Here is a 23,090-nt window from a genome sequence, read left to right as displayed (position 1 = left end):
CATTTCTCCTAATCTGTGGCTGCTGCTTTTCTTAAGTCTTTTTTTTAAGCAGGCTCCATGGCCAACCTGGGGCTAGAACTCATGACCCTGAGATCCAGTTGCGTGCTCTCCTGACTGAGCTAGTCAGGCCCCCCCAATATTAGGTGTCTTTTGAGAGGAAGAGTTTTAAATTTTGAAGTCAAATTTATTGATTCTTTTTTCTTTGGTTTGTGTTTTTTGTGTTCTATCAGATAAATCTTTGCCTAATCAAAGAGCACTAAAATTTCTTAGTATGTTTTCATCTAGAAGTTTTATATATTTTAGGTTTTACACATAGGTCTCTGAGACATTTTGAATTTTGAATTCGGTATGTGGTTAAGTTTGAAGTTCACTTTTTTTTAAATTTTATTTTTAACTAATCTCTACTTCCAATGTGGGGACTAGAACTCGCAACCCCAAAATCAAGAGTCTTCTGCTCTACCAACCGAGCCAGCCAGGTGCCCCGAGGTTCAATTTTTGATATGTATACCTATTATTTGTCAAAAAGTTAGTTTCCCCATTGATTTTCCTTTTGCACCTCCATCAAAAATCGCCTGTCTAGGTATGGATTTCTTCCTGGACTGTCTTTTCTATTACAAGATCTGATCTATGTGTCCATCATTCTAGTGTCCCACATTGTCTTGCTTTAGTCTTTATAGCAAATCTTGAAATCACGTACACCAGGGTTGTTTTTAACTTTGTTCTCCTGTTTCAGCATTGTTTGGTTACTCTAGCTCCTACATGTTTCCATATAAATTCTAGAATCAGCTTAGCAATTTTTCTTTTTATTATGGAACGCTTCACAAATTTGCGTGGCATCTTTGTGCAGGGGCCATGCTAAAGTTCACTGTATTGTTCCAATTTTAGTGTATGTGCTGCCAAAATGGGCACTCAGCAACTTTTACTTTAAAAAATTTTTTTTAACGTTTATTTATTTTTGAGACAGAGAGAGATAGAGCATGAACGGGGGAGGGTCAGAGAGAGAGGGAGACACAGAATCTGAAACAGGCTCTAGGCTCTTAGCGGTCAGCACAGAGCCCGATGCGGGGCTTGAACCCACGAACTGTGAGATCGTGACCTGAGCTGAAGTCGGATGCTTAGCCGACTGAGCCACCCAGGCGCCCTGCAACTTTTACTTTAGAAGAGTATGCTGGCATTTTGATTGGGGCTGGATTAATAGATCAATTTGGGGAAAATTGTCATGTTAATAATATTGAATCTTCGATTTCATGAACATGGTTTATACATCTTTTTTTGATCTTTGATTTCTTTCATTTGAATTTTCAGTATGCAGATCTTGCAAATATTTTGTTAGATTTAACCTAAGTAGGTCATGTTTTTGGTACTATTGTAAATGGTATTGTTCTAGTCTTAATTTCCAATTGTTTGTCACTGCTATATGGAAATGCAGTAGTTTTTGTGTATTGGTCTTATATCCTGTGACTTTGTGAACGTCACTTATTAGTTCAAGTAGTTTTTGTATAGATTCTCTTTGGAATTTCTACACAGATTATCATGTTACCTGAGAATACCTTATTTTTTTCCTGACAGCTCTGTATGTCTTTTATTTATTTTCTGCTTAATGCACTGGTGAGGATCCCGAGGATGAGCAAATGATCACTTGGCTTTTTATTCGCTAGCCTCGTGTAACAAATTATTTTTTTTTTGAATCCTCCCTTCCATAATAATAAATTCCGTAGACAACAAACCTCTGAATGGATTTCAAGGGTCTTTGAGTCTTTGAAAAACATAAACAGTATTTTACATTAATATGTATATCTGTATTACTTAGAGGAAGTGGGTTCATAGCTTATATCAGACTGTCAAAGGGATTTATGTCATCAAAAGTGTTAAGGAACTAAATTTTAAATAAAAGCCGATTTATACATATAAATAGGCATATATAAATGATTTTCAGGATGTTGTTTTTCACTACTAAGAACTGGGATGCCTGGGTGACAGAGTCGGTTAAGCATCTGACTGTTGATTTTGGTGCAGATCATGCTCTCACAGTTTATGAGTTTGAGCCTTGCGTTGGGCTCTCAGCTGACAGCGTGGAGTCTGCTTGGGATTCTCTGTCTCTCTCTCTCACTGCCCCTCCCCTGCTTGTCCTCTGTCTCTCTCTCTCTCTCAAAATAAATAAACATTTAAAAAAAAGTTACTAAGAACCGTGATTCTTTTTTTACCTTGGACTCTCCCCACTCCATAGGAAAGGATAAATGCTTCTTAGCAGTTTTTACTCCTATGACTTTTTTTTCTTAAAATTAAAAAAAAAATGTTTATTTTTGAGAGAGATAAAGAGCAAGCAGGGAAGTGGCAGAGAAAGAGGGAGACAGAGGATCAGAAACAGGCTCCGTGCTGACAGCAGAGAGCTGATGTAGGGCTCAAACTCATGAACCCCGAGATCATGACCTCAGCTAAAGTCAGACACTTAACTGACTAAGCCACCCAGGGACCCCTGACCCCTATGACTTTTTGTTAGAAACTAACAAATTTAAATGTTGGTAGGGATTGGTGGTAGAACATTCAAAAGAAATACAGATGAAGTGAGGCTAAACCCCTTTTAAACGCCCACAAAAATAAAAAATAAACCAACAAGAGTGGGCATAAGGAAAATAATCAGTGGTTATACATACTTCAAAGCTGGTTAAGGTACTCACGAGGAACAAAATATATCTTATTAAGAAGTCTTATTTACAGAAACATAAAATGATTTAAAATTTAGAACACTTTTTATCTCCTTAGGTTTGTTTTATTATTTTTTTTATTAAAAAAATTTTTTTAATGTTTTATTTTTGAGATAGAGCATGAGCAGGGGAAGGGCAGAGAGAGGGAGACATCGAATCTGAAGCAGGCTCCAGGCTCTGAGCTGTCAGCACAGAGCCTGACGTGGGGCTTGAACTCATGAACCGTGAGATCATGACCTGAGCTTAAGTCGGACATTTAACCAACTGAGCCACCCAGGCGCCCCTCCTTAGGTTTATTTTAAACCAATCTACTTAAGTTAAAAACCAAACAAGTAGGTTAAATAAAACCAAAGACAAACAGTAAATGGGGTTATTTCTACAACCTTCAAATAATTGTAACAACATGTTAAAGCACTATCACTAGTTTCAAATAAAAACCTAGAGCTGAAATGAGTATATTAAGATTTATTTAATTATATTAATATTTAATTAATATTTAATTAAAATTCCTGAAAGGTGTATAGCTCTGTATTAGATTCCCTTTTAGATAATAATCTCCCTTCTGTTGAAGGAAAATCTTTGAGTCAGTTTTACTGTTAAGATAATTAGCAACCACTTGATAATTTCACTAAATTATTATTATTATTACTATTAAATTCTAGTAATGAAAAGAACATTGTCTTCTCAAAACAGCCATTAATATTACTAAAAATAATAACAGTATGTGCCAAACACTGTTTATTTAATCCTTACAATAGCCCTATGATGTAATTATCCTCATTTTATATGTGATTTGACTGGATAGCACCTATGTGCTATTATCTTAGTCTGAGTAATTCTCTTCTCTACCTCTATACTCATTCTTCAAAGCCCTGCATCCTATAGCATTTATCCTTTTCTGATATTCATAGTAGGAAACAGTTATCTCTTTTATTCTCTCTGTTAGAATCTCCAGTAGGGCATTTGCCATAGTCTACCTGATTTGTCTAAAGGGCCCATTTGTATGTATATCTTCCTTGTATACTAGGTTATGATCATCTGAAGGTCAAGAACTTGAGGCTTTCCCCACCAGTTATTTGGTTGGAGTCTTGCATGTATATAATAGGCAATATAGGATTATTAAAATGAATCTACTAAATGTTATCTTTGCTTACAATTTACTCAGGAATTTACTGGACAGATAAACTTACTCATGTGCCAAGTTCCATGTACATTAAGCAGTATAACTTAATGGGTAAGAGCCTGCTAAGATAGACTCCTGACTCTGATACTTCCTGCGATCTTGACTGTGTCACTTCATTCTGTGCCCTGTTTCCATCACCTGTAATGGAAATAATAATACCTAACTCAGATGGTATCATGTGGATTAATAGAGTTCACTTTTGAAATGTATTTAAGAGTGCTTGGCATGTAAGATACATGTAATATATACATGTAATATACATGTTATTCTTTCTTACCCTTTTTTTTTTTTTGTTTATTTATTTTGAGAGAGAGCATGTGAGCAGGAGAGGGGCAGAGAGGGAGAGAAAGAGAATCCCAAGCAGGCTCCTTGCTGTCAGTGCAGAGCCTGACGTGGGGCTTGATCCGATGAACCATGAGATCATGACCTGAGCTGAGATCAAGAGCCAGAGGCTTAACCAACTGAGCCTCTCAGGTACCTTTCTTTCTTACCATTCTTGGCAACATTGTAATAGTAAAAAGCTGGAAACAACCTAAAAGTCTATCAGTAGGGGACAGATTAAACCAATCATAGCACATCCTATATGGACTTATGTGCAAGCTTTAAAAAGATTAGGGATCCAGGGGTGCCTGGCTGGCTCGGTTGGAAGAGCATGTGACTTAATCTCAGGATCGTGAGCTCAAGCCCACATTGGATGTAAAGATTACTTAAATAAAACTTAAAAAAAAAAAAAATTAGGGATCCAAAGAAGATATATGAATGACTAGTAGGTACATCAATAGTCATCAGGGAAATGTAAATCAAGACTAATATGAAATATTACTATACATGCACAGGATGGCTATTAGATGAACAAGTGTTCATCTAGCAGGTACTGGCATGGATGTGGAGAAATTAGATCCCTACTACGTAGACAGGGGGAGGGGAATGTAAAGTAATGCAACCATTTTGCAAAACAGTTTGGTGTTTTCGCAAAGTTAAACTCAGTTGCGAAAGGACCCAGAAATTTCCCTCTATACCCAAGAATTGAAAACCTACATCTACACAAAAACCTGTATACAAATGTTCATAACATAATTCATAAGACCCAGAAAGGATACAACCCAATTGTGCAAATGATGGAATGGATAAACAAGAGGTGGTACATACAGTGGAATATTACTTGATAAAAAGGAATGAGGTACCTACCGGTAGAGGCTGCAATAGGGATGACCTTGGAAACAATATGCTAAGTCAAAGAAGCCAGACATAAAAGGCTACATATTGTATGATTCCATTTATATGAAATGCCCAGAATATGCAAAACCATACAGACAAAGTAAACTAGTGATTCCAAGGGGCTAGGAGAAGGGAAAAATGGAAAGTGACTGCTAACAGTACTGGACTTTTTCTGGGTGGGGTAATAAAAATGTTACATATGGAATTAGATAGTGATGGTTGAAGTATGATGATTACACAATCTTGTGAGTATAATAAAAGCCAGCTAGTTGTGCACTTTTTTTTTAAGTTTATTTTTTGGGTGAGAGTGCAAGTGAGCAGGGGAGGGGCAGAGAGAGAGGAAGAGAAAGAATCCCAAATAGGCTCTGTGCCATTTAGCGTGGAGCCCGATGTGGGGCTTGAACCCACAAAATGTGAGATTGTGACCTGAGCTGAACCTAGAGTTAGACACTTAACTGAGCCACCCACGCACCCAATTATGCACTTTAAAATGACAAATTTGGGGCCACCTGGGTGGCTCAGTCAGTTAAGCGTCCATCCCTTGATTTCGGCTCAGGTCATGATCTCATTGGCATGAGATCGAGCCCCACCCCATGTTGGGCTCTACATTGGGTGTAGATCCTGCTTGAGATTCTTTCTCTCCCTCTCTGCCCCTCCCCTGTGCTCTCTTATTTTTTTTTTTTGTTTTAAAGGTTTATTTATTTCTTTAGGGGGGCAGGGGCAGAGAGAGGGAGACACAGAATCCAAAGCAGGCTCTAGGCTCTGAGCTGTGAGCACAGAACCCAACGTGGGACTTGAACTCACAAACCGCGAGACCATGACCTGAGCCAAAGTCGGACACTTAACCGACTGAGCCACCCAGGGCCCCCACGCTCTCTCTTAATAAATAAACAAACAAGTAAATAAATAAAAATTTTAAAAAACACATAAAGTAAAATTTTATCTTAATTTGAAAGAATAGGGAGGTCTGTATGTTATGAGATGATATACTCTCCAAAATATATTAAATGAAAATAAGGATACAGAAGAGTGTATATAATATGCTACCACATGCTTAAAGCAACTAAAGTACACAAACATACATACTTTGCAGGCATAAAATCTCTCCAAAAGAGACTTAGGAAACCAGAAACATTACTTCTTAAAGGGAGGGGACCTGGGGTGGCTGAAGAATAAGGGGTGGCCTGGAAGGGAAACCTACCTTTCCAGTATACCCTTTTGTACCTTCCAGTTTTTGTAGAGTATAAGTATTACCATTTCTTTGTGTGTGTGTGTGTGTGTGTGTGTGTGTGTTTGAGATGGGGGGAGGGGTGAGCGGGGGAGAGGGGCAGAGAAAGAGAGAGAGAGAGAGAGAGAGAGAGAGAGAGAGGGAGAATCTTCAGCAGACTGCACACTCAGCATGGAGCCCTACACGGGGCTCAATCCCATGACCCTGTGATCATGACCTGAGCTGAAATCAAGAGTCAGAAGCTCAACTGACTGAGCCGCCCAGGAGCCCCTGTGTGTTTGTTTTTTAAGCAAAGAAATAAAAATGAAAAACTCTGATGTTTTATCTTCAGTCTTAACTTTTACTTTAAGGGATCACTTTTACTTTATTCTGCGATGAACTTAAAAGATAGCCACCCATGTGGTCAGATTTATTTATTCTTTAGCTGTTGAAGCATTTAAAATGAACAGTTTTTACTATCAATCCTTAATGATATTATATATACTATACTTGAGACTTTTGCTTTCTCATGGAGAAAGAAAGCCCACACATAAACCTTTAGGACATCCATCTACTAGTCTTGCAGCTCAATTTTAATAAAAAAGCTTTACCGAAAATTGGACAATTTATTCAATATGGCAGAGATATAACAAGAGTGGTTGTAAAGTGGCTAGTAGTCTTGTAAATCAGGAGCTATGATCCTTAATCCACTGCTCAATCCACTTCAATATCTGATTGATATTATCCTCTAGATCTTCTGGTTTATTGCTGGGCAGCTGATGTACTATTTCTTCCTTGTAGGATGCTAATGCTTCTTCATAAAGAACTTGAAAAATTTCACACTGAATATTATCTTTTAGCTTCTTCTCATTATAACCCCTGGAAGGCAATGAGAAGATAAAAAAACAGCAAACTGAATGGCATTAACTGGAGTTTTAGGAACACAAGAGAAACCGGACACTTTTAAATACATGAAATATCATGCAAAAATACTCCTTGTAGTCTATTTATTTAAATAAAATAGACTGGCACCTGTAAATATGAAACTTTTTTTTAGTTATTAATTTTTTTGATGTTTATTTATTTTTGAGCGAGAGACAGAGAGTGAGCAGGGGAGGGGAAGAGAGAGAGGGAGACAAAGAATCCGAAGCAGACTCCAGGCTCTGAGCTGTCAGCAGAGAGCCTGACATGGGACTCAAACCCATGAACCATGAGATCATGACCTGAGCCAAAGTCGACTGAGCCACCCAGGTGCCCCAATATGAGACTTTTTTAAATATATAAGGTTTATTGAGAGACAGAGAGCATGAGCAGGGGAGGGGCAGAGAGAGAGGGAGAGAGAGAAAATCCTAAACAGGCTCTGCACTGTCAGCAAAGAGCCCAAATGCAGGGCTTGATCCCATGAACTGTAAGCTCATGACCTGAGCCCAAGTCCTATGCTTAGCCAACTGAGCCACCCAGGTGCCCTGAGAGGCTTTTTTGACAAGAAGTTAAAACTAATATCCAATGTTTAGGTTTGTCTTAATTTCAGCCCCCAAAATTTGTCATCCATTTCATTAGCAAACATATCTACCTACCTCAAGCCAGATATTGAGCTATGAGATAAATAAGAAGTGTAGAACTTTGGTCCTAGATTTCAAAAGAAATTAGAGGAATTAAGATATAGACAGATAAAACAACGAGGTAGTGTATAAAAATGAAATACTTATGGGGAGCCCCTGGCTGGCTCAGCGGGTGGAGCATGCAACTCCTGATCTTGGGGTTGTAAGTTCCAGCCCAGTGTTGGGTGTAGAGATTAGTTAAAAAATAAAATCTTAGGGGTGCGTGGGTGGCTCAGTCAGTTAAGTGTCTGACTCATCATTTCAGCTCAGATCATGGTCTCACGATTCATGAGATCGAGCCCCACGTTTGGCTGTGTGCCAACAGTGCAGAGCCTGCTTGGGATTCTCTGTCTCCCTTTCTTTCTGCCCTTTCCCAGCTCACACTTGCCCTCTCTCAAAATAAATAAACTTTACAAAAAATAAAAAAATAATATTTAAAAAAATTAAATACTTCTGATAGGAACACTATATACTAATTGGGTACTTGATCATACAGAGAGATGTATCTGTGCTTTACCAATTCCAAAGATGTAAAAAAAAAATAACTTACATCATCTTTAGGCAGTTATGTAAATTAGCCAACTAATTAATTAGCTAATGAAAAAGATTTTTAAAAATTCATATTAGTTCAACCTTGTTACAATCAAGAGTAAATTGAATTACTTATGGGGTGCCTAGATGGCTCAGTCAGTTAAGCATCTGACTTCAGCTCGGGTCATGATTTCACGGTTCGTAGGTTTGAGCCCTGCATCTGGTCCTGTGCTGACAGCATGGAGCCTGAAGCCTGCTTCAAGTTTTGTGTCTCCCTCTGTCTCTGTCCCTCCCCCACTCACACTCTGTCTCTCTCAAAAATAAACATTTAAAAAAAAAGTAAATCGAACTACTTAAGGATGATTAACTGTATGAAAACATAACCAACAGAATGAGAGAAAATTTTTGCAAATCATATATCTGATAAGGGATTTGCATCTAAAATACACAAAGAACTCTTACAACTTAATTAAGAAGGAAGCATAACCCAATAAAAAACTGGGCAAAGGGTCTGAAGAGCTATTTCTTCCAAGAAGACAGACAAATGAGCAATAAGTACATGAAAAGATGCTCAATATCATTAGTGATCAAGGAAATGCAAATCAAAACCACAATGAGATACTACTTCATACCCACTGGGATGGCTACAATGAAAAGACATAACAACTGTCCACGAGAATGTGGAAATACTAGAGCCTTCAAACACTGCTCTTAGGAAGGAAAATTGGTAGAGCCACTTTGGCTAACAGTCTAACAGTTCCTCAAAAGGTTGAACATGGAGTTTATTACCCAGCAATCCTATTCTTAAATTTCATATCCAAGATAATTGAACACATAATGTCCACATAAAATCACAGGCATGAATATTCACAGCAGTATTATTTACAATAGCCAAAAAATGGAAAAGACCCAAATGTCTATATTCTGGTAAGTGGATAAAAACGAAGTATTGATACATGCTGCAACATAGATGAACTCTGAAAACATTAGGTTAAATAAAAGAAACCAGACACAGAATATCATGTACTGTAAGATTTCTTTTACATAAAATGTCCAGAATAGGCAAATCCAAAAGAGACAGAAGGTCAATTACTGGTTGCCTAGGGCCAGGGGACTGAGAGGAAATATGGGGAGTGACTGCTAATGGGCACAGGTTTTGGGGGAGGAGGGAGACAATGAACATTTTCTAAAATTGGCTGTAGTAACAGATGCATAATTCTGTGAATATACTAAAAACAAATATGTATACTTCTAATGGGTGAATTGTATGTATGTGAATTTAGCTCAGTAAAGCTGTTATTTTTTTTTAAGGTGATTGATTACTTTGTAACTTTTTCAATGGCTAAAAACAAGACAAACTCTCTCAAATTTTTTCATATCTTAGTCTTTGGCTCTTTATATAAAACAGAAATCTTTTTTTTAAGATTTTATTTTTAAGTAATCTCTATACCAAAGGTGGGGCTTGAACTTACAACCCCAAGATCGAGCACAGCATGCTCCACTGACTGAGCTGGCCAGGTGCTCCAAAACAGTAAATTTCTTCTTTTACAGATTTTAAGTAATCTCAACACCCAATATGGGGCTTGAACTTAAAACCCTGAAATCAAGAGTTGCATGGTCTACCAACTGAGCCAGCCAGGTGCCCCAAAACAATAATTTTTAATAAAAAATTTAAATTGTTTGGTTTGCAGAAAGGAATGTGTACCAATTGGTCTCCATTACTTCTCTGTTAAAACACTGTTAACGTCTTTTCTCTGCCTAAAAAAGACGATTACGGTTTTAGGTCTAGTTCCAACTTTCCCCATATATTTGCTACTATACTCCTTGGTGTAAGGATTTTACAAGTATCCTATCCAGTGATGGTTAGTCAGAGCTGACTACTGTCATTGAGAACTACGAATTCTAAACCTGAACTTAGGGAAACTTTTGAAGCGTTCCTTCTGAGATTGCCCCATAAATCCTCTAGAACCTCCATCTTCCTACAGCTTGACTCAAAAGACAATGGAAAAATGTTTCCCATAAAAATTCCTCTTTTTTGTTTATTCTGGATTAAGTCTGATGCTCTCTTGGAGGGACCAACTCAAAATATATTTTAAAGGTTGGAAATGTTGATTTATCTTGTCAGTTTTTCATAAACTTTCCCATTCATGTCGTGCGGATATTTTGAGCTGGTAATGTACATTCAGCAGTCAGAGTATGTTATTGGCTTGGTTGTTTTCCCAGGAAGGTTTTACATTAAGGAAACATCATGACTAAATAGAGTTGCTGTTACGGTATATTTTATTTAAACGGTCAGTTGCAGTATTCATTTACTCAGTTATAAACTATTACCTGTGTTTTACAAATGTATCTTTTTCTCTTAGATTCAGAGCGCTGGTACCATACAGACTTGGTTTATAATGAGAGACCAATAGTCACATATTCGAAAGGAATCCTTTATCATGGTTGTACTGGCTAATTTCAGGAATCTGAATAAAGGGTTATATCATACTTTAAGAATTCAGTGTTTTTCCTTTCTTACCTTGTTTCAAGTCTTTTGTACAATACACTGTTATCTGCTCGCAGCACAAAAACTATATGAAACCAGCGTTCAGGGAAGAAATCACAACCATGGTAATCAACAATAACTCCACCTTCACTCATTTGGTTTTCTAATTCATCAACTACCTGTAAGAAAGGGACAGAAAGAATGCTCCTTTTAAAAAAAATGAGGTCAACTTTCCTATTAAATTTTAAAAAGTATACTTTATAAAAAACTTGTACTTACTCTATCTTCATCTAAAATGGGGCAATCATACTCTTCATCATAGCCATCATATAACTGCCCTAAAAGAGATTTACACTGGCTTATTAAACTAGTATTTTATAAGTCACTGTCAGTAATTTTCAATTAATTTTAGACTTTAGGAAAGGAAATATACCATCAGTTACTCTTTGAGAGACTAGAGAGGGCACTAACAGACAGCAGATGTCACACGGACACCAAATGTAAAGAGCAATGCTGATTAAATCAGAATTTTACCTAGAGGGAAACTTGGATAGCAATATATCTGATACAATTTTAGCTATCAAAATTGAAACCAACTAAAAAAAATGAATGATTTCAGAATTTGTGGGACTAATAGAAGAGGACTGCATTATTTTTGTTGAGCTATTTGGTGGGAAGAGGGGACACAGGGATACAGACACTCGCACACATTAACAGTAGATTATCAAATATTTTAGGCTAAGGAGATGGAACTTAGTAGAAGCAACAGCAGTTTCTCAATTCTAAAAATGAGCCCTCAGTCACACAGGTCCCATCTTCGTGGGGTCTGGGAAAGGAGAGTCAGTTTGACCCAAGTGCTCCTGAACAGTATTTTTACTTCTAGATTTCCAGGATCCTCAAAACCCATGGGTCGAATAAACATTTCAGGAGGCAAAACAAGAATGATGGGCAGTTATAAAGAAGGCAGATTTAAATCTCATGTAAGAATTTTCCAACAAATCAAAGCTGGCTTTCAAAGGAAGTCTTGCTTTAGAAGGTGAGACATAATCCTATGCTCACCTAAATCTCTAAGAAATATGTAATAAGGCTTAGACCATCCTTTGAGCCATCTCTAAGAGCATGCTATAGTCCTCCCACATCTTTCCCTTCAATATTTTGGCACAGGTTGAAATTAGGTTAAAATGAGCACGAGTTCTGAAGTAATAAAAGGGTAGTTCTGAGGGTCAATGGGAGGCACAGAGACAGTTGCAACTTTTTGTCCTGCCAGGACAGTGTATGGACTCATTCTGGCCACGTGAGCACCTCTCAAGCACCTCCCTGTGCCATCTGCTTCCCTGGATTACTGCGCAATTACCAGATACTCTAGCTAAAAAAATTAAACTGCCTTGGTATTGGGAAAACTGGATAATGATTTACAAATAATCTAAATCCTGTATACTATAAACTGGATTAAAGAGCCAATTGTTTAATTCAAAGACAATTAGCGGAAAATTTAATCTGTAAAGGAATGATTCATTTGAGTTTGTTCATTTTAAAACACATAAAATGCTAAATCTCTGTTCAGTGAAAAATAATGTAGCAATAAAAACAACTACTGGGAGAAATTTTTATAGTAGGACAAAGGCCTGAAATGTAGATTACATAATGACCTTCAAAATCAAGATTAAAAATACGTACCTTAACAAAAAGGAATTCACACACAATGAAAATAATTAATAAACATACGATGAAAATATGTTGGACTTTACCGGCTATTAAAGAAATATAAAATTACCCTTTTTATGCCTGTTGCATTAATCATATATGTATATAATAAATTGGAAATGTATTTCAAAAATAATTTTAGGGGTGTCTGGGTTGAGTGTCCAACTTCAGCTCAGGTCATGATCTGATCAGTTCATGGGTTTGAGCAGTGCGTCCGGCTCTATGCTGTCATCATGGAGCTGGCTTCAGATCCTCTGTCTCCCCCTCCCTCTGTACCTCCCCACTCACACTCTCTTAAAAATAAATAAGACATTTAAAAAATAATTTTAAAAATAAAAATGTCATATCCATTCATAGATTTCCTCTACCATTTAATTTCTAGCCAGAAAAAATTTTAAGTGATAAACATTCAACAATAGGAAAAACTTATATCTCGGTTTACTAGTTTGATGAAATATTATGTAATTAAAGTTAAGAAAATAAATATTAGGTAGTATTATGTACTATGGACTAGGTCACACATGATAAATGCTTATGACACAAAGGGTAAAACATAAAAAGCAGAATTCAAAGTTGTAATAGGGCCAAAGATCAGAAATACAAAAATGGAAATAAATTAGGATTTGGAGTACTTTTTTGGTGTATTATTTTCACAATGCCACAAAATCTAATACCTACTGTTGATTCCATACTATGTAGGAATCTGCAGTAGATAAATACTGAGGTTCCTTCATATTTTAAATCCTTAACTCTCAAGACTAGTGAAATCGTTAAAAAATATGCTATCTAAAATAGAGACAACCACTGCAATATTGAGTTAGAATTAAAGTCTTTATACCACAATGCTGAAATGCAGGATTTCTTAAATCATGTTAATGTAGTTGAATAGTGTAATCCAACCTTTAAAACATTCATTTCAAAAAACACCTATCAAATACCTACCATGTACAAGTGCCTGTAGGGATAATAAGGATTTAATAATGAGCAAAATGACCAAGAAGGCAAACGTAGTCTTTCCCTTAAAGAGTTTACAATAAAATTAGAGAGGACAAAGTAACCTGGAAATTATAATAGGATAATACTTTAAACGTGGAACATTAGGGAAGGCTTCCTGGAGGAAGTGACTTTTAAGTGGAGACTTGAAGCAGGTACCTAGGGAAAAAAGGTAGGGATGACTATTTTCAACAGAGAAAAACGATATTCAAAGGCAGAATTAAGAGGGCAAGACTTAAGGGAGGGAAAGTTTCTTAGACTATGTATAAAATAGGTGATAAAGGGTCAGGTAAATTGAGGCCAGATCAAAAAGGGTTGCAGAGTTAGACTTAATCTAAGGCAAAGTAAAATCATTAAAACATTTTAAGCCTGAAATGACAGGATCAATTACAAATTTTTAAAAATTATTTTGGTTTCTCCATAGAGAATAAGTTAGAAGGAAGCAAATCCAGAAACAGGGATACCAGATCAAGGCTACTGCAGAATTTTAGGTGAGTGATAATTATAACCTGTACCATAGGGAATGGAGAAATGGATTCTAAAGTTCATTTTAGGGGCGCCTGGGTGGCTCAGTCAGGTAAGCGTACAGCTCTTGATTTCGGCTCAGGTCATGATCTCATGGTTTGTGAGATCAAGTCCTGCATTGGACTCTGCACGGGCAGAGCAAAGCCTATTTGGGATTCTCTCTCTCTCCCTCTCTCTCTCTGCCCCTCCCCGGCTTGTGCTTGCTCTCAAAAAAAAAAAAAAGAAAATCCTTTAAAGTTCATTTCAAATTTCATGGGGCCCCTGGTGACTCAGTCGGTTGAGCATCCAACTTTGGATCAGGTCATAGTCTCTGAGTTCGGGAGTTCGAGTACCGCATCAGGCTCTCTGCTGTCGGTGCAGAGCCCCCTTGGCACCCTCTGTCCCCCTCTCTCTGCTTCTCCCCCACTTGTGCCCTCTAGCTCTTAAAAATAAACATTAAAGGATGCCTGGGTGGCTCAGTTAGTTGAGTATCCGACTTCGGCTCCAGTTATGATCTCACGATTCGTGGGTTCGGGCCCCGTGTCATGCTCTGTGCTGACAGCTCAGAGTCTGGAGCCTGCTTCGGATTCTTTGTCTCTCTCTCTCTCTCTAGCCCCTCCCCTGCTCATGCTCTGTCTGTCTTTGTCTCTCAACAATAAATAAATGTTAAAAAAAAAAAAAAAGTTTAAAAAAAACATTTTAAAAAAGTTCATTTCAAATTTCTGAAAAAAACGGAAAAACGTATGCTACTTTATTATTTTTTTATGTATGCCCTTTACAAAGTTTCAGTTGGAAGTCAAATTTAGAGCTAAGTACAGGATCCTAATCTAGAAACGATAAAAAGGCTTGAATTGATTAACCTACCAAAAGCTTAGAAAATTCAATTTTCTCAACAAAGTTTTATGATTTAAAGTTAGTTGCCAAAGTTAAACAGCTGAAGTTCTTACCTCAAAAGATCTTCCTACCTGTTGTTAGTCAAGCAATAAAATCATTACATTTTAACTGCCCTCCTAGAGTTTATACTCACATGAAAGCTGTTCTTTAATGATGTTGGATGCTATTTCATTGCTATTGCCAATATTTAAAACATTTTCAGATTTCTTACTTTGTATTTTTTTTTTTTTAAGTAAGCTCCATGCCCAATGTAGGGCTTGAACTCACAACCCTGTGATCTTGAGTCCCATGCTCTACAGACTCGGCCGGCCAGGCACCCCCTCCCCAACCCCCTGATTTCTTACTTTGAAAAGTTTACCACATTTACCTCAATCCAACGAGAAGCTTATAACTGTAATGCAATTAGTACAAGAAGCTAATTGGTTTAGAAAGATATAGTGCTTTGATACCTGACCTTTTATGTAAAGAAAAGCACAATAAATCCTTAGAGGTTAGTGAGCACCAAAGATGTGACATTTGAGTTGGGTCTTTCTTTTTAAGAATCTCAAGCACGATCCATGCTTAGTGCAGAGCCTGGCGCAGGACTCCATCCCACGACCCTGGGATCATGACCTGAGCGGAAATCAAGAGTCAGCCACTCAAGTGACTGAGTCACCCAGGCGCCCCCCTTGAGTTGGGTCTTTTAAAGAGTTGTTTAAAAGGCAGATAAGGGCATCTCCAGGTAAAGGGAACAGCACTTGTAAAGACCTGGAGGTCAATTCCCAGTGAGGAACAAGTGCACTGTGCGCAGAATGAAGGGAACCTAGGGGAGTGGCTGCAGGTAAGGCTAAAGGTAAACTCAAACCAGTTCATAATCCATACATTACAGATGATGGACTTTATCAGAAAAAGTTCAAGTCTTGTTTATTCCCTCTCCCTCTTCTTTATAAAGGACGTAATAATGGCATAGAAGAGGAAAAGATACTAAAGAGTAGGAGATTCAGGAGAAATGGGCTTGAAAATAGGATAGGGATACCATAGGGATTTTTCAGGCAAACCATTAAGATTTACGGGGCAAGTGGATCTGTGTTAGCATGTTTGTGTTTCTGTGTGAGGGGAACAAGAATCAAGCATGAGCAAGTAGTCAGGATTTCAGAGCATGTGCTTCTTAAATGTTTTAGTTTGTGAAAAGGTCTGGCAACTGTCAAGAAGGTGATTACCTTTAGTAGGTGTCTAGAAACTGGGATCTTGAAAAAAAAATTTTTTTTAACGTTTATTATTGAGAGACAGAGCATGAGCATGGGAGGGGCAGAGAGAGAAGAGGAGACACAGAATCCGAAGCAGGCTCCAGGCTCTGAGCTGTCAGCAGAGCCCGACACGGGGCTCAAACTCATGGACTGTGAGATCGTGACCGGAGTCGAAGTTGGACACTTAACCGACTGAGCCACCCAGGTGCCCTGAAACTGGGCTCTTTTAAAAGGGAGTAACTAGTCCAGAGTGAATGAGATTACTAAAGGGAGGGGCAAAACTACAATACAGTTGCAGTGAAATTATGGGGGAAGACGTGTATGTAGGAGGATCACATGCAGACTGGGAGACAGCAGTGCTGGAGGGGCCACCAGGGAGGTTAGCTTCAGAGCCTTCCAGGGGTAGCTTCCAGTGGAGGGAAAAAAATGGGATAAAGAGGTTAGAGTGGGGATACCAAGCGTTTTCTGTAAAAGGCCAGATAGCAAACACTTCATGCTTCATGCGCTAGTCTTCAGCTAATGTGGTTTCTATAAAAAACAGCAGTTTGTCAACTCCTGGATTAGAAAGAGATCAAGATTTTAAGTGCTGAGGGCTCAGCTATGCATAACAATGTTCCAAATGGACCCAACGTTAATAGAATTATATCACTTTGTCTAGACATATGGGGATCCTGGGGTTTATGAGCAGAGGCTGAAGACTGATAAACTTGTGGCAGGAAAATTAAGGATGCTGTTAAGTAATTAAGTGATTGCATAAGGGAAAGGAAGAATCTGAGACTGGAGTAACAGGGTAAAAAAGCATTCTTAGCCATACCATATTTAGGACTCCCCATTTTATTAAGCTTAATTCCTTACCTAATTTTTCCTACCTTGGTTCCACATGGCATAAGTCTCTTACAAATGATATAGCAACTCAACAGGGTTACTAGAATGGCAATAAATTCTATTTAGACAGATTTATTTAAAACAAGTGGGTTGTTTTGGTCTTATTGCTTTATAGCAGGGTTCTCAATCTCAAATACTGACGTTTTGAGCTTGATAATTCCTTTATGGGAATGGAGGGTTATTCTGTGAATTGTGGGATGTTCAACAGAATCCCTGGCTTCCACTCCAGTCATGACTACTCAAAGTATTCAGAAATTGCCAAAAGTCCCCTGAAAGGCAAAAATCACACCTAGTTGGGAACCTTTCCTTTACAGATGATTACATGGTTTCTCTTAAAATACATCACTATTTGAGAAAAATGAACAGGTAGGGGTCTCAGTATATTTTCTAGTTAAGATTTTCAGATATATTCAAATAGCATCTGGAGAAAAGAACAATCTGGTACATTATGAAAAACCTCATAGAGTACTTTATCTAACACCATGTTGAGAGACCAGAAATCCTTTATCCGGCGTTATGGGAGAAGTGGGGGAACCCAAGGCTTAGATTCTATCTTATGAAACAATCTCATCAATAAAATTCAGAGGACATTTGGGACTAAATACTCCATTAGGTGTACATACACTGGCTAAAAGTGTTGAGTACAAGTACACCAGGAACCAATCGTCTAGTGTTATTATTCCTCTCATACTATTCGTGATAAATTATATAGCAACTTCATTACATTTAGAAATGTTAAAGTCAGTGGGTAAGATAAACTGGAAGACAAGACTGAAACTGACAACTGTATGGGACTGTGAAATCACTTGTCAAATTCAACAGGCAAAGGAAGAAAACCAGATTTTATATAGGTATAAAATGGGGAGACTGACTAGCCTTGTACAACAGCAAATAAATACCTAAATTTTATGAACTATAAATACCAGACCTGGATTAAAATATCACCATGAGTGAAATCTGGATGGCTCAGCAGTTAAGCATCTGATTCTTGGTTTAAGCTCAGGTCATGATCTCATGGTCATGGGATGGAGCCCCACATCAGGCTCCAGGTTGAGTGTGGAGCCTCTTTGGGATTCTCTCTCTCCCTCTCTCTCTGCCTCTCCCTTAGTTGAGTGTGTACGCATGCACTCTCTCAAAACACTGAAAAAAAAATATGAGCATGATACTTACAGCATCAAGAATATGACAAAGCTAAGATGTACAAAACTGACCTGCAAAAAAAGGATACTGGGGAAAAAAAAGATATTGGGGGGAGGCAAGTGAGCAAGGGGCAGAGAATCCCAGGAGCAGCAGGAGCTGGGGGGTGAGGGGGAGGGAGGAAGGGAGAGAGAGAACGAGAACATGGGGCTCACCTGAAGCAGGGCTCATGCGACGTGGGGCTCAAGCTCACCAACCATGAGATCATGAGCTGAGCCAAAGTCAGATGCTTAAGGACTGAGCCACTCAGGTGCCCTACTGGAAAAAATTTTTTTGCAATTTTAAAGTGGAACGATAATGGGAGACCCATCAAAGGTCCTTAAATACAACCAAAGCGATAAAAAAATAGGACCTAGGAAGAAGTTAATAATTGACAGATTATTCATCAAAACAGATGAAGTGGTCTCTCCAAAAGAGACACGGTTCTATGAGACTGACTTATACACTAGGGATCATACTGTGATCTAAACATCTGAACACACCAGAAGTAACACTCTAGTGGTAATGAATAGGCCACAACAACTTCAAGTTGTTGTTAGGGTTATTCCTGTTGGTGACACAAAGAAAACTGCTTCTAAAAACATAATTGCCAAAGTACCAACAAATTGATGAACAACTTTATTTTTTACACTTGAAGGCTGATGAAAAACCATTACTAATCCTATTAAAGAAAATCCAACAACTCAGAGAGAGTAACTATATTTACTCATTAAATACAATTTACATGTTCTACAACACAACATGAAAACACCCAGCATGCATGTTTAATCTCAGTACAATGGATTCAAGACCAAGTACACATGTTACAAGCATCAAAGCTAGATTACAAATTATCATAGTCATCATCATCGTCATCGTCATCATCATCATCATCTTCTCGTTTTCTTTTCAATGCATTTGCTGATTCATTGGCAGTATTTTGTGATGACACCATGTTAGTGGTTATAAGAATGTTCTTGGACCCAATTAATGATGGGTTAATTAGAACATTCTGAACTGCAGATGTTGCAGGAATTGATGCTTTTACAGTTGGGGACTGTGAAGTGGGCATCTGTACTGTAAACCTTTGCCCTGTGAGGGACATTGGAGTCCCTACTTTAGTTGACACAGACATGGTTTGTGGGGTTGGCGTGCCAAGCGTGGGAGTACTTGGTCTGCTAGTAACTGAACCAACACTTAACCGCGGAACTGTTATTCTTCCCGCAGAAGTAGATGCCTTTTTTTGTAAAGACTTAAGTCTATAGTTTGGAGCAGTCAAGCAATATCTATCAGGTGGCAACCTGGGGCCTGAATATGGCTTGATTAAGGGCAAAGGAGTTTGATTTCTTTGCCTTGCAATATCTAATAAAAAATCTCTTGGGGGAGGAGAGGTAAAAGACTGATCAGCACGACACTGGATTGCCAATCGCACATCATCTGCATCAACAGTAGCTTTCTTAGCATGGCTTGAATAAATTTTTGCATCATCTAGAATTGTGGTCACATATCGGAAGGCAAACTCCAACATCTGATTTATAACTCTTGGCTCATATTCTGTAATCCCCATATCCTTCAGGATTTGTGCCATCATCTGTGCATCTTTCGGCATGCTCTTGGGAGAAGCCATCTTGCCAGAATCCATGATATCCGTTGATCAGACTTTAGATCATTTGAAAAAAATATGTACATTAGATCAAACCTGAAATAGTTACTTTAGTAGCAACTGTCAGGAACTTTCTAAATTTTAAATACTGTTAAAATTGTGAAAATATATTTAAAATTTTTAAATATTAAATCTTTTTAATTTTAATGAGGCACACTTAAAAGTCCCCTTTACTTAAGTTTATGGAGTTTCCACCCTATCCAAATCATTACAGGATATACAAAAATGAAGACACAAATAAGGGAGTGATAAAAGACTGGGGGAAACGGTAAAATAAATAAAAACATTTATCACTTCAGAATAATGTTCAGTTGTGTGCAGGCATGCAACTATCAAATGACTCTAAGAAAAAAAAGAACAGTCATGTCCTACTGACTGAGTTCAAAATAATGTGTCCTTCCAGTGAGAGCAATATACTATCTCCACAGATACGCTTAGTAGTACCCACACTTAGATGTGTTTGTCCATCTCAAAAACATTCTCCCCAAATCCCATCTCTTCATGGAAACATTCCCAATTATTACCACTCAAAAAAAAAAACCCAAAACAAAACAAAAACAAAACGCAACAACAAAAAACTATTGGCCAAGAGGGCAGGGGAGGATGGGATGTAACAGCCAAAACAACCAGAACACAGTATTATACACTTATTTTCTCTTTCTATGGGTCCTCAACAGAGCATCAATTCCTTAAAAGCACTGTCTCTGCTTTTTGTACCTCTCACAAATATAGTACTAACTCCATTATCTACTCTCTTTAAAAAAACCAAAAAAACAAAAACTAGCACCAAAGTATCCCTTACCTTCTCGAGCTAAATCACCCACATTAATGTATTTCAGTCCTGATCTTGATGCAAGTTCTTTGCCTAGGGTGGTTTTTCCAACCCCTGGTGTACCTGTAAGACAAGCCATAGAAGAATACTGTTCATAAAATACTTATTAGACTTCAGCCACCTATCTACCCTTCATAAAGTGCTTAACAACTGAAATGAAAAATTTCCTAATTAGCAATCCTCCGTGAATTACTATACACTATGACCTAGTCAAAGTTACTCAAAGCCTGCTGGATAGCATAATCTCGCCAAGTATATCTGATCTATCAGGAGTAAGGCTTGGGTGATTCTGATACCAATTCACAGACTGCCTGCCACCATAACAGATACTCCAATAATAACACTAGTGATCTCAAATTACCATCGTTTACTTGCTTTCATTTTTAAAAAATGAAGAAATTAATTCGTGGAAAAAATTTAACCAGTATGAGGGACAAATCTCATTTCCACTACTGGCTCCACTACCTCTTCCTTAGAGATAACCACTGAAAAGCAGTTTCTTTTATCTTTCTCAAGAAATCCTAATGCATAGGTGTTTGTGTATACACACGTGTATTTATATATATGGCAACCCATATATATACACATATGTGCATATATATATATATATTACATATGTATTACACGCATTTTTATGTAATAAACACACCATACGTTCATTGCCTGTCAGATAAATAGCAGTACTAGGCATTGTTCTTCACTTTTCCTTTTTTTACATCTATTTTATTTCAAAATAATCAAATGTGTAATTTTCAGCTCAGAACAGGTTAGAGCCAGTGAAGTTATAAAACTTGGTCATTATAATAATTAAAGATAACAGAGACAAATCATGCCTCCATTTACAGGACAAGAACTTTTACAAGTCCACTGTAATACACCAAGTCTGAACCCTGGACTATCCTGTGCTTGTTTGTTTTTTCCTGGACTACTGTGTTTTCCCTAAAATGTTCACCTTTAGGTTTTTGACAGTACGGCTGGATACTAAAATACCAGGACCCTGGCTGACCCCAACAGTTCAGAAGTTGTAGTATCTTCCCCTAAGGAATCATAATAGGTAAACAGATTACTATCTGTAGCTTTCAAAAACTGACAAGACGTGGGCGCTGTCAACAAGATTATGTTTTGTTAAATAATAAACTTCTGCTTTGTTGCCAGGAAGAGCGTCTCAATTTTTGTGTTCCAACACCATCTACACCCATTTGACTTTTGCATGAATGCCCCATGATGCTATTAACTACAGTTTAATAAACATTTAAACAGCTAACAATAGTCTTTAAAATCATAATGCGAAAGTTCAGTAGGCCTCCCGCGTAACAAGCGCCCTGCATACGGGTACAAAGACCGAGAAGGGACGAAACTATCATCCCAGGAACTTTAGAGTGCATCTAAACAAGAGAAACGATCAGGGATGCTCAGTAGGTGCCTTTTCTTTTTGAAAGGAAAAAAAAAAAACCAAACAGAAAAGAGCTTCTGACGCTAACTCAACGTACACAGCAAGTTAACCAAACTACGTCACAAATATCCGAACCCTTTTACCCAAAAGTGATTATCAGACACCAAGGAAAATGAAACATGGCCAAGAAAGGCCTAAGGACGAGGCATCCAGCATTAAATACAAAATGACTGCCTTACATTATCTCGCTTAAAACTCTAAACACAACCCTACCAAAGAAAAAAATCAACGGCCATTTTACAAACAAAAACCAGATTCCCAAAGATTCGGCAGAATCAGATTTCTTGCCAGAAAAGGGACCAGGACAGGTCTCTCTCCCTCTCTCTCTCTCCCTACCTCACCGAGTGACCTCAGGCCAAAAGAATAACGTTCCCCGCCCCCACCCCGCCTCCCGCAACGGTCGGAGGACCAGGTCTCGAGGCCGGGACCACAGCCACGCCGCGCGGCCCTCCACTAGCCTCGAAACACCGAACGGCACGGCACCCTTTCTGGCGCCCGACGCCCCACAGCACTCAGGTCCGTGGCCTGCCCGCAGCCCAGCGCCTCCCCGACGCGCGCCTGACCCGTGAGCAGGATGTTCGGAAGCAACATGGTCCTCACCGCGCTGGCTCTGGGCGCCTTGGCTCACGCACTCTACGCACGACAGGGAGGAGCCGAAAGGGGCGAGCTGCGGCAAGCGCCAGCGGCCTCGGGGTTCTCGAGGCCCTGCGCGGCGCTCGCGGCCCATCTCTACCGCCTAGTCACTGAACATTGGTTACCTGGCCTTCTATAGCACGTTTTCAGTGCAGTGTCCCAGGCTGGGGCACAGGTCAGGTCCGCGTTTCGGG

The 23,090-nt window shown here is 38.5% G+C and overlaps 3 protein-coding genes and 1 non-coding gene across 10 annotated transcripts in view; 1 reads left to right on the top strand and 3 right to left on the bottom strand.

Moving 5' to 3' along the window:
* CDK7 (cyclin dependent kinase 7) overlaps positions 1-15,737 on the top strand; it is an 89,779-nt gene extending 74,042 nt beyond the window's left edge. For all 3 annotated transcript variants that reach the window (XM_019463105.2, XM_019463097.2, XM_019463099.2), the window contains 2 exons: positions 14,055-14,121; positions 15,569-15,737. In XM_019463105.2, the coding sequence (XP_019318650.1) occupies positions 14,055-14,121; positions 15,569-15,593 (92 nt within the window). In that variant the 3' untranslated portion in view covers positions 15,594-15,737. The remainder of the gene's footprint in view (positions 1-14,054; positions 14,122-15,568) is intronic.
* On the bottom strand, positions 803-909 carry LOC128778412 (U6 spliceosomal RNA). Its single transcript, XR_008424003.1, has one exon. It is a non-coding gene; the product is annotated as a U6 spliceosomal RNA (small nuclear RNA).
* AK6 (adenylate kinase 6) lies at positions 6,733-23,013 on the bottom strand. Of its 3 annotated transcripts, XM_019463110.2 has the most exons (6): positions 22,864-23,013; positions 20,781-20,873; positions 11,213-11,271; positions 10,967-11,112; positions 7,891-7,942; positions 7,081-7,192 (listed from the first exon to the last, which is right to left on the bottom strand). In XM_019463110.2, the coding sequence occupies exons 1-5, from the start codon at positions 22,988-22,990 to the stop codon at positions 7,909-7,911; spliced, it is 459 nt and encodes a 152-aa protein (XP_019318655.1). In that variant the 5' UTR covers positions 22,991-23,013; the 3' UTR covers positions 7,081-7,192; positions 7,891-7,908. The 3 variants fall into 3 exon arrangements, with proteins under 3 accessions (XP_019318653.1, XP_019318654.1, XP_019318655.1); XM_019463108.2 differs by lacking the exon at positions 7,891-7,942 and having other exon boundaries at positions 6,733-7,192; XM_019463109.2 differs by lacking the exon at positions 7,891-7,942 and having other exon boundaries at positions 6,733-7,192; positions 22,827-22,950.
* On the bottom strand, positions 19,020-23,044 carry TAF9 (TATA-box binding protein associated factor 9). 3 transcript variants are annotated; one of them, XM_053907290.1, is made up of 3 exons: positions 23,022-23,044; positions 20,781-20,873; positions 19,020-19,974 (listed from the first exon to the last, which is right to left on the bottom strand). In XM_053907290.1, the coding sequence occupies exon 3, from the start codon at positions 19,955-19,957 to the stop codon at positions 19,160-19,162; it is 798 nt and encodes a 265-aa protein (XP_053763265.1). In that variant the 5' UTR covers positions 19,958-19,974; positions 20,781-20,873; positions 23,022-23,044; the 3' UTR covers positions 19,020-19,159. The 3 variants fall into 3 exon arrangements, with proteins under 3 accessions (XP_053763265.1, XP_019318652.1, XP_053763266.1); XM_019463107.2 differs by lacking the exon at positions 23,022-23,044 and adding an exon at positions 22,827-22,848; XM_053907291.1 differs by lacking the exon at positions 23,022-23,044 and adding an exon at positions 21,763-22,229.
* Positions 23,045-23,090: the final 46 nt, after the last annotated feature.

The sequence above is a fragment of the Panthera pardus genome, unplaced genomic scaffold (genome assembly GCF_024362965.1).
Source record: "Panthera pardus isolate Hobbes unplaced genomic scaffold, ASM2436296v1 HiC_scaffold_2, whole genome shotgun sequence".
In the NCBI taxonomy this organism is placed as follows: domain Eukaryota; kingdom Metazoa; phylum Chordata; class Mammalia; order Carnivora; family Felidae; genus Panthera; species Panthera pardus.
The sequence above is the reverse complement of the archived record's forward strand: the minus strand, read 5'-3'. Positions and strand labels throughout refer to the sequence as shown.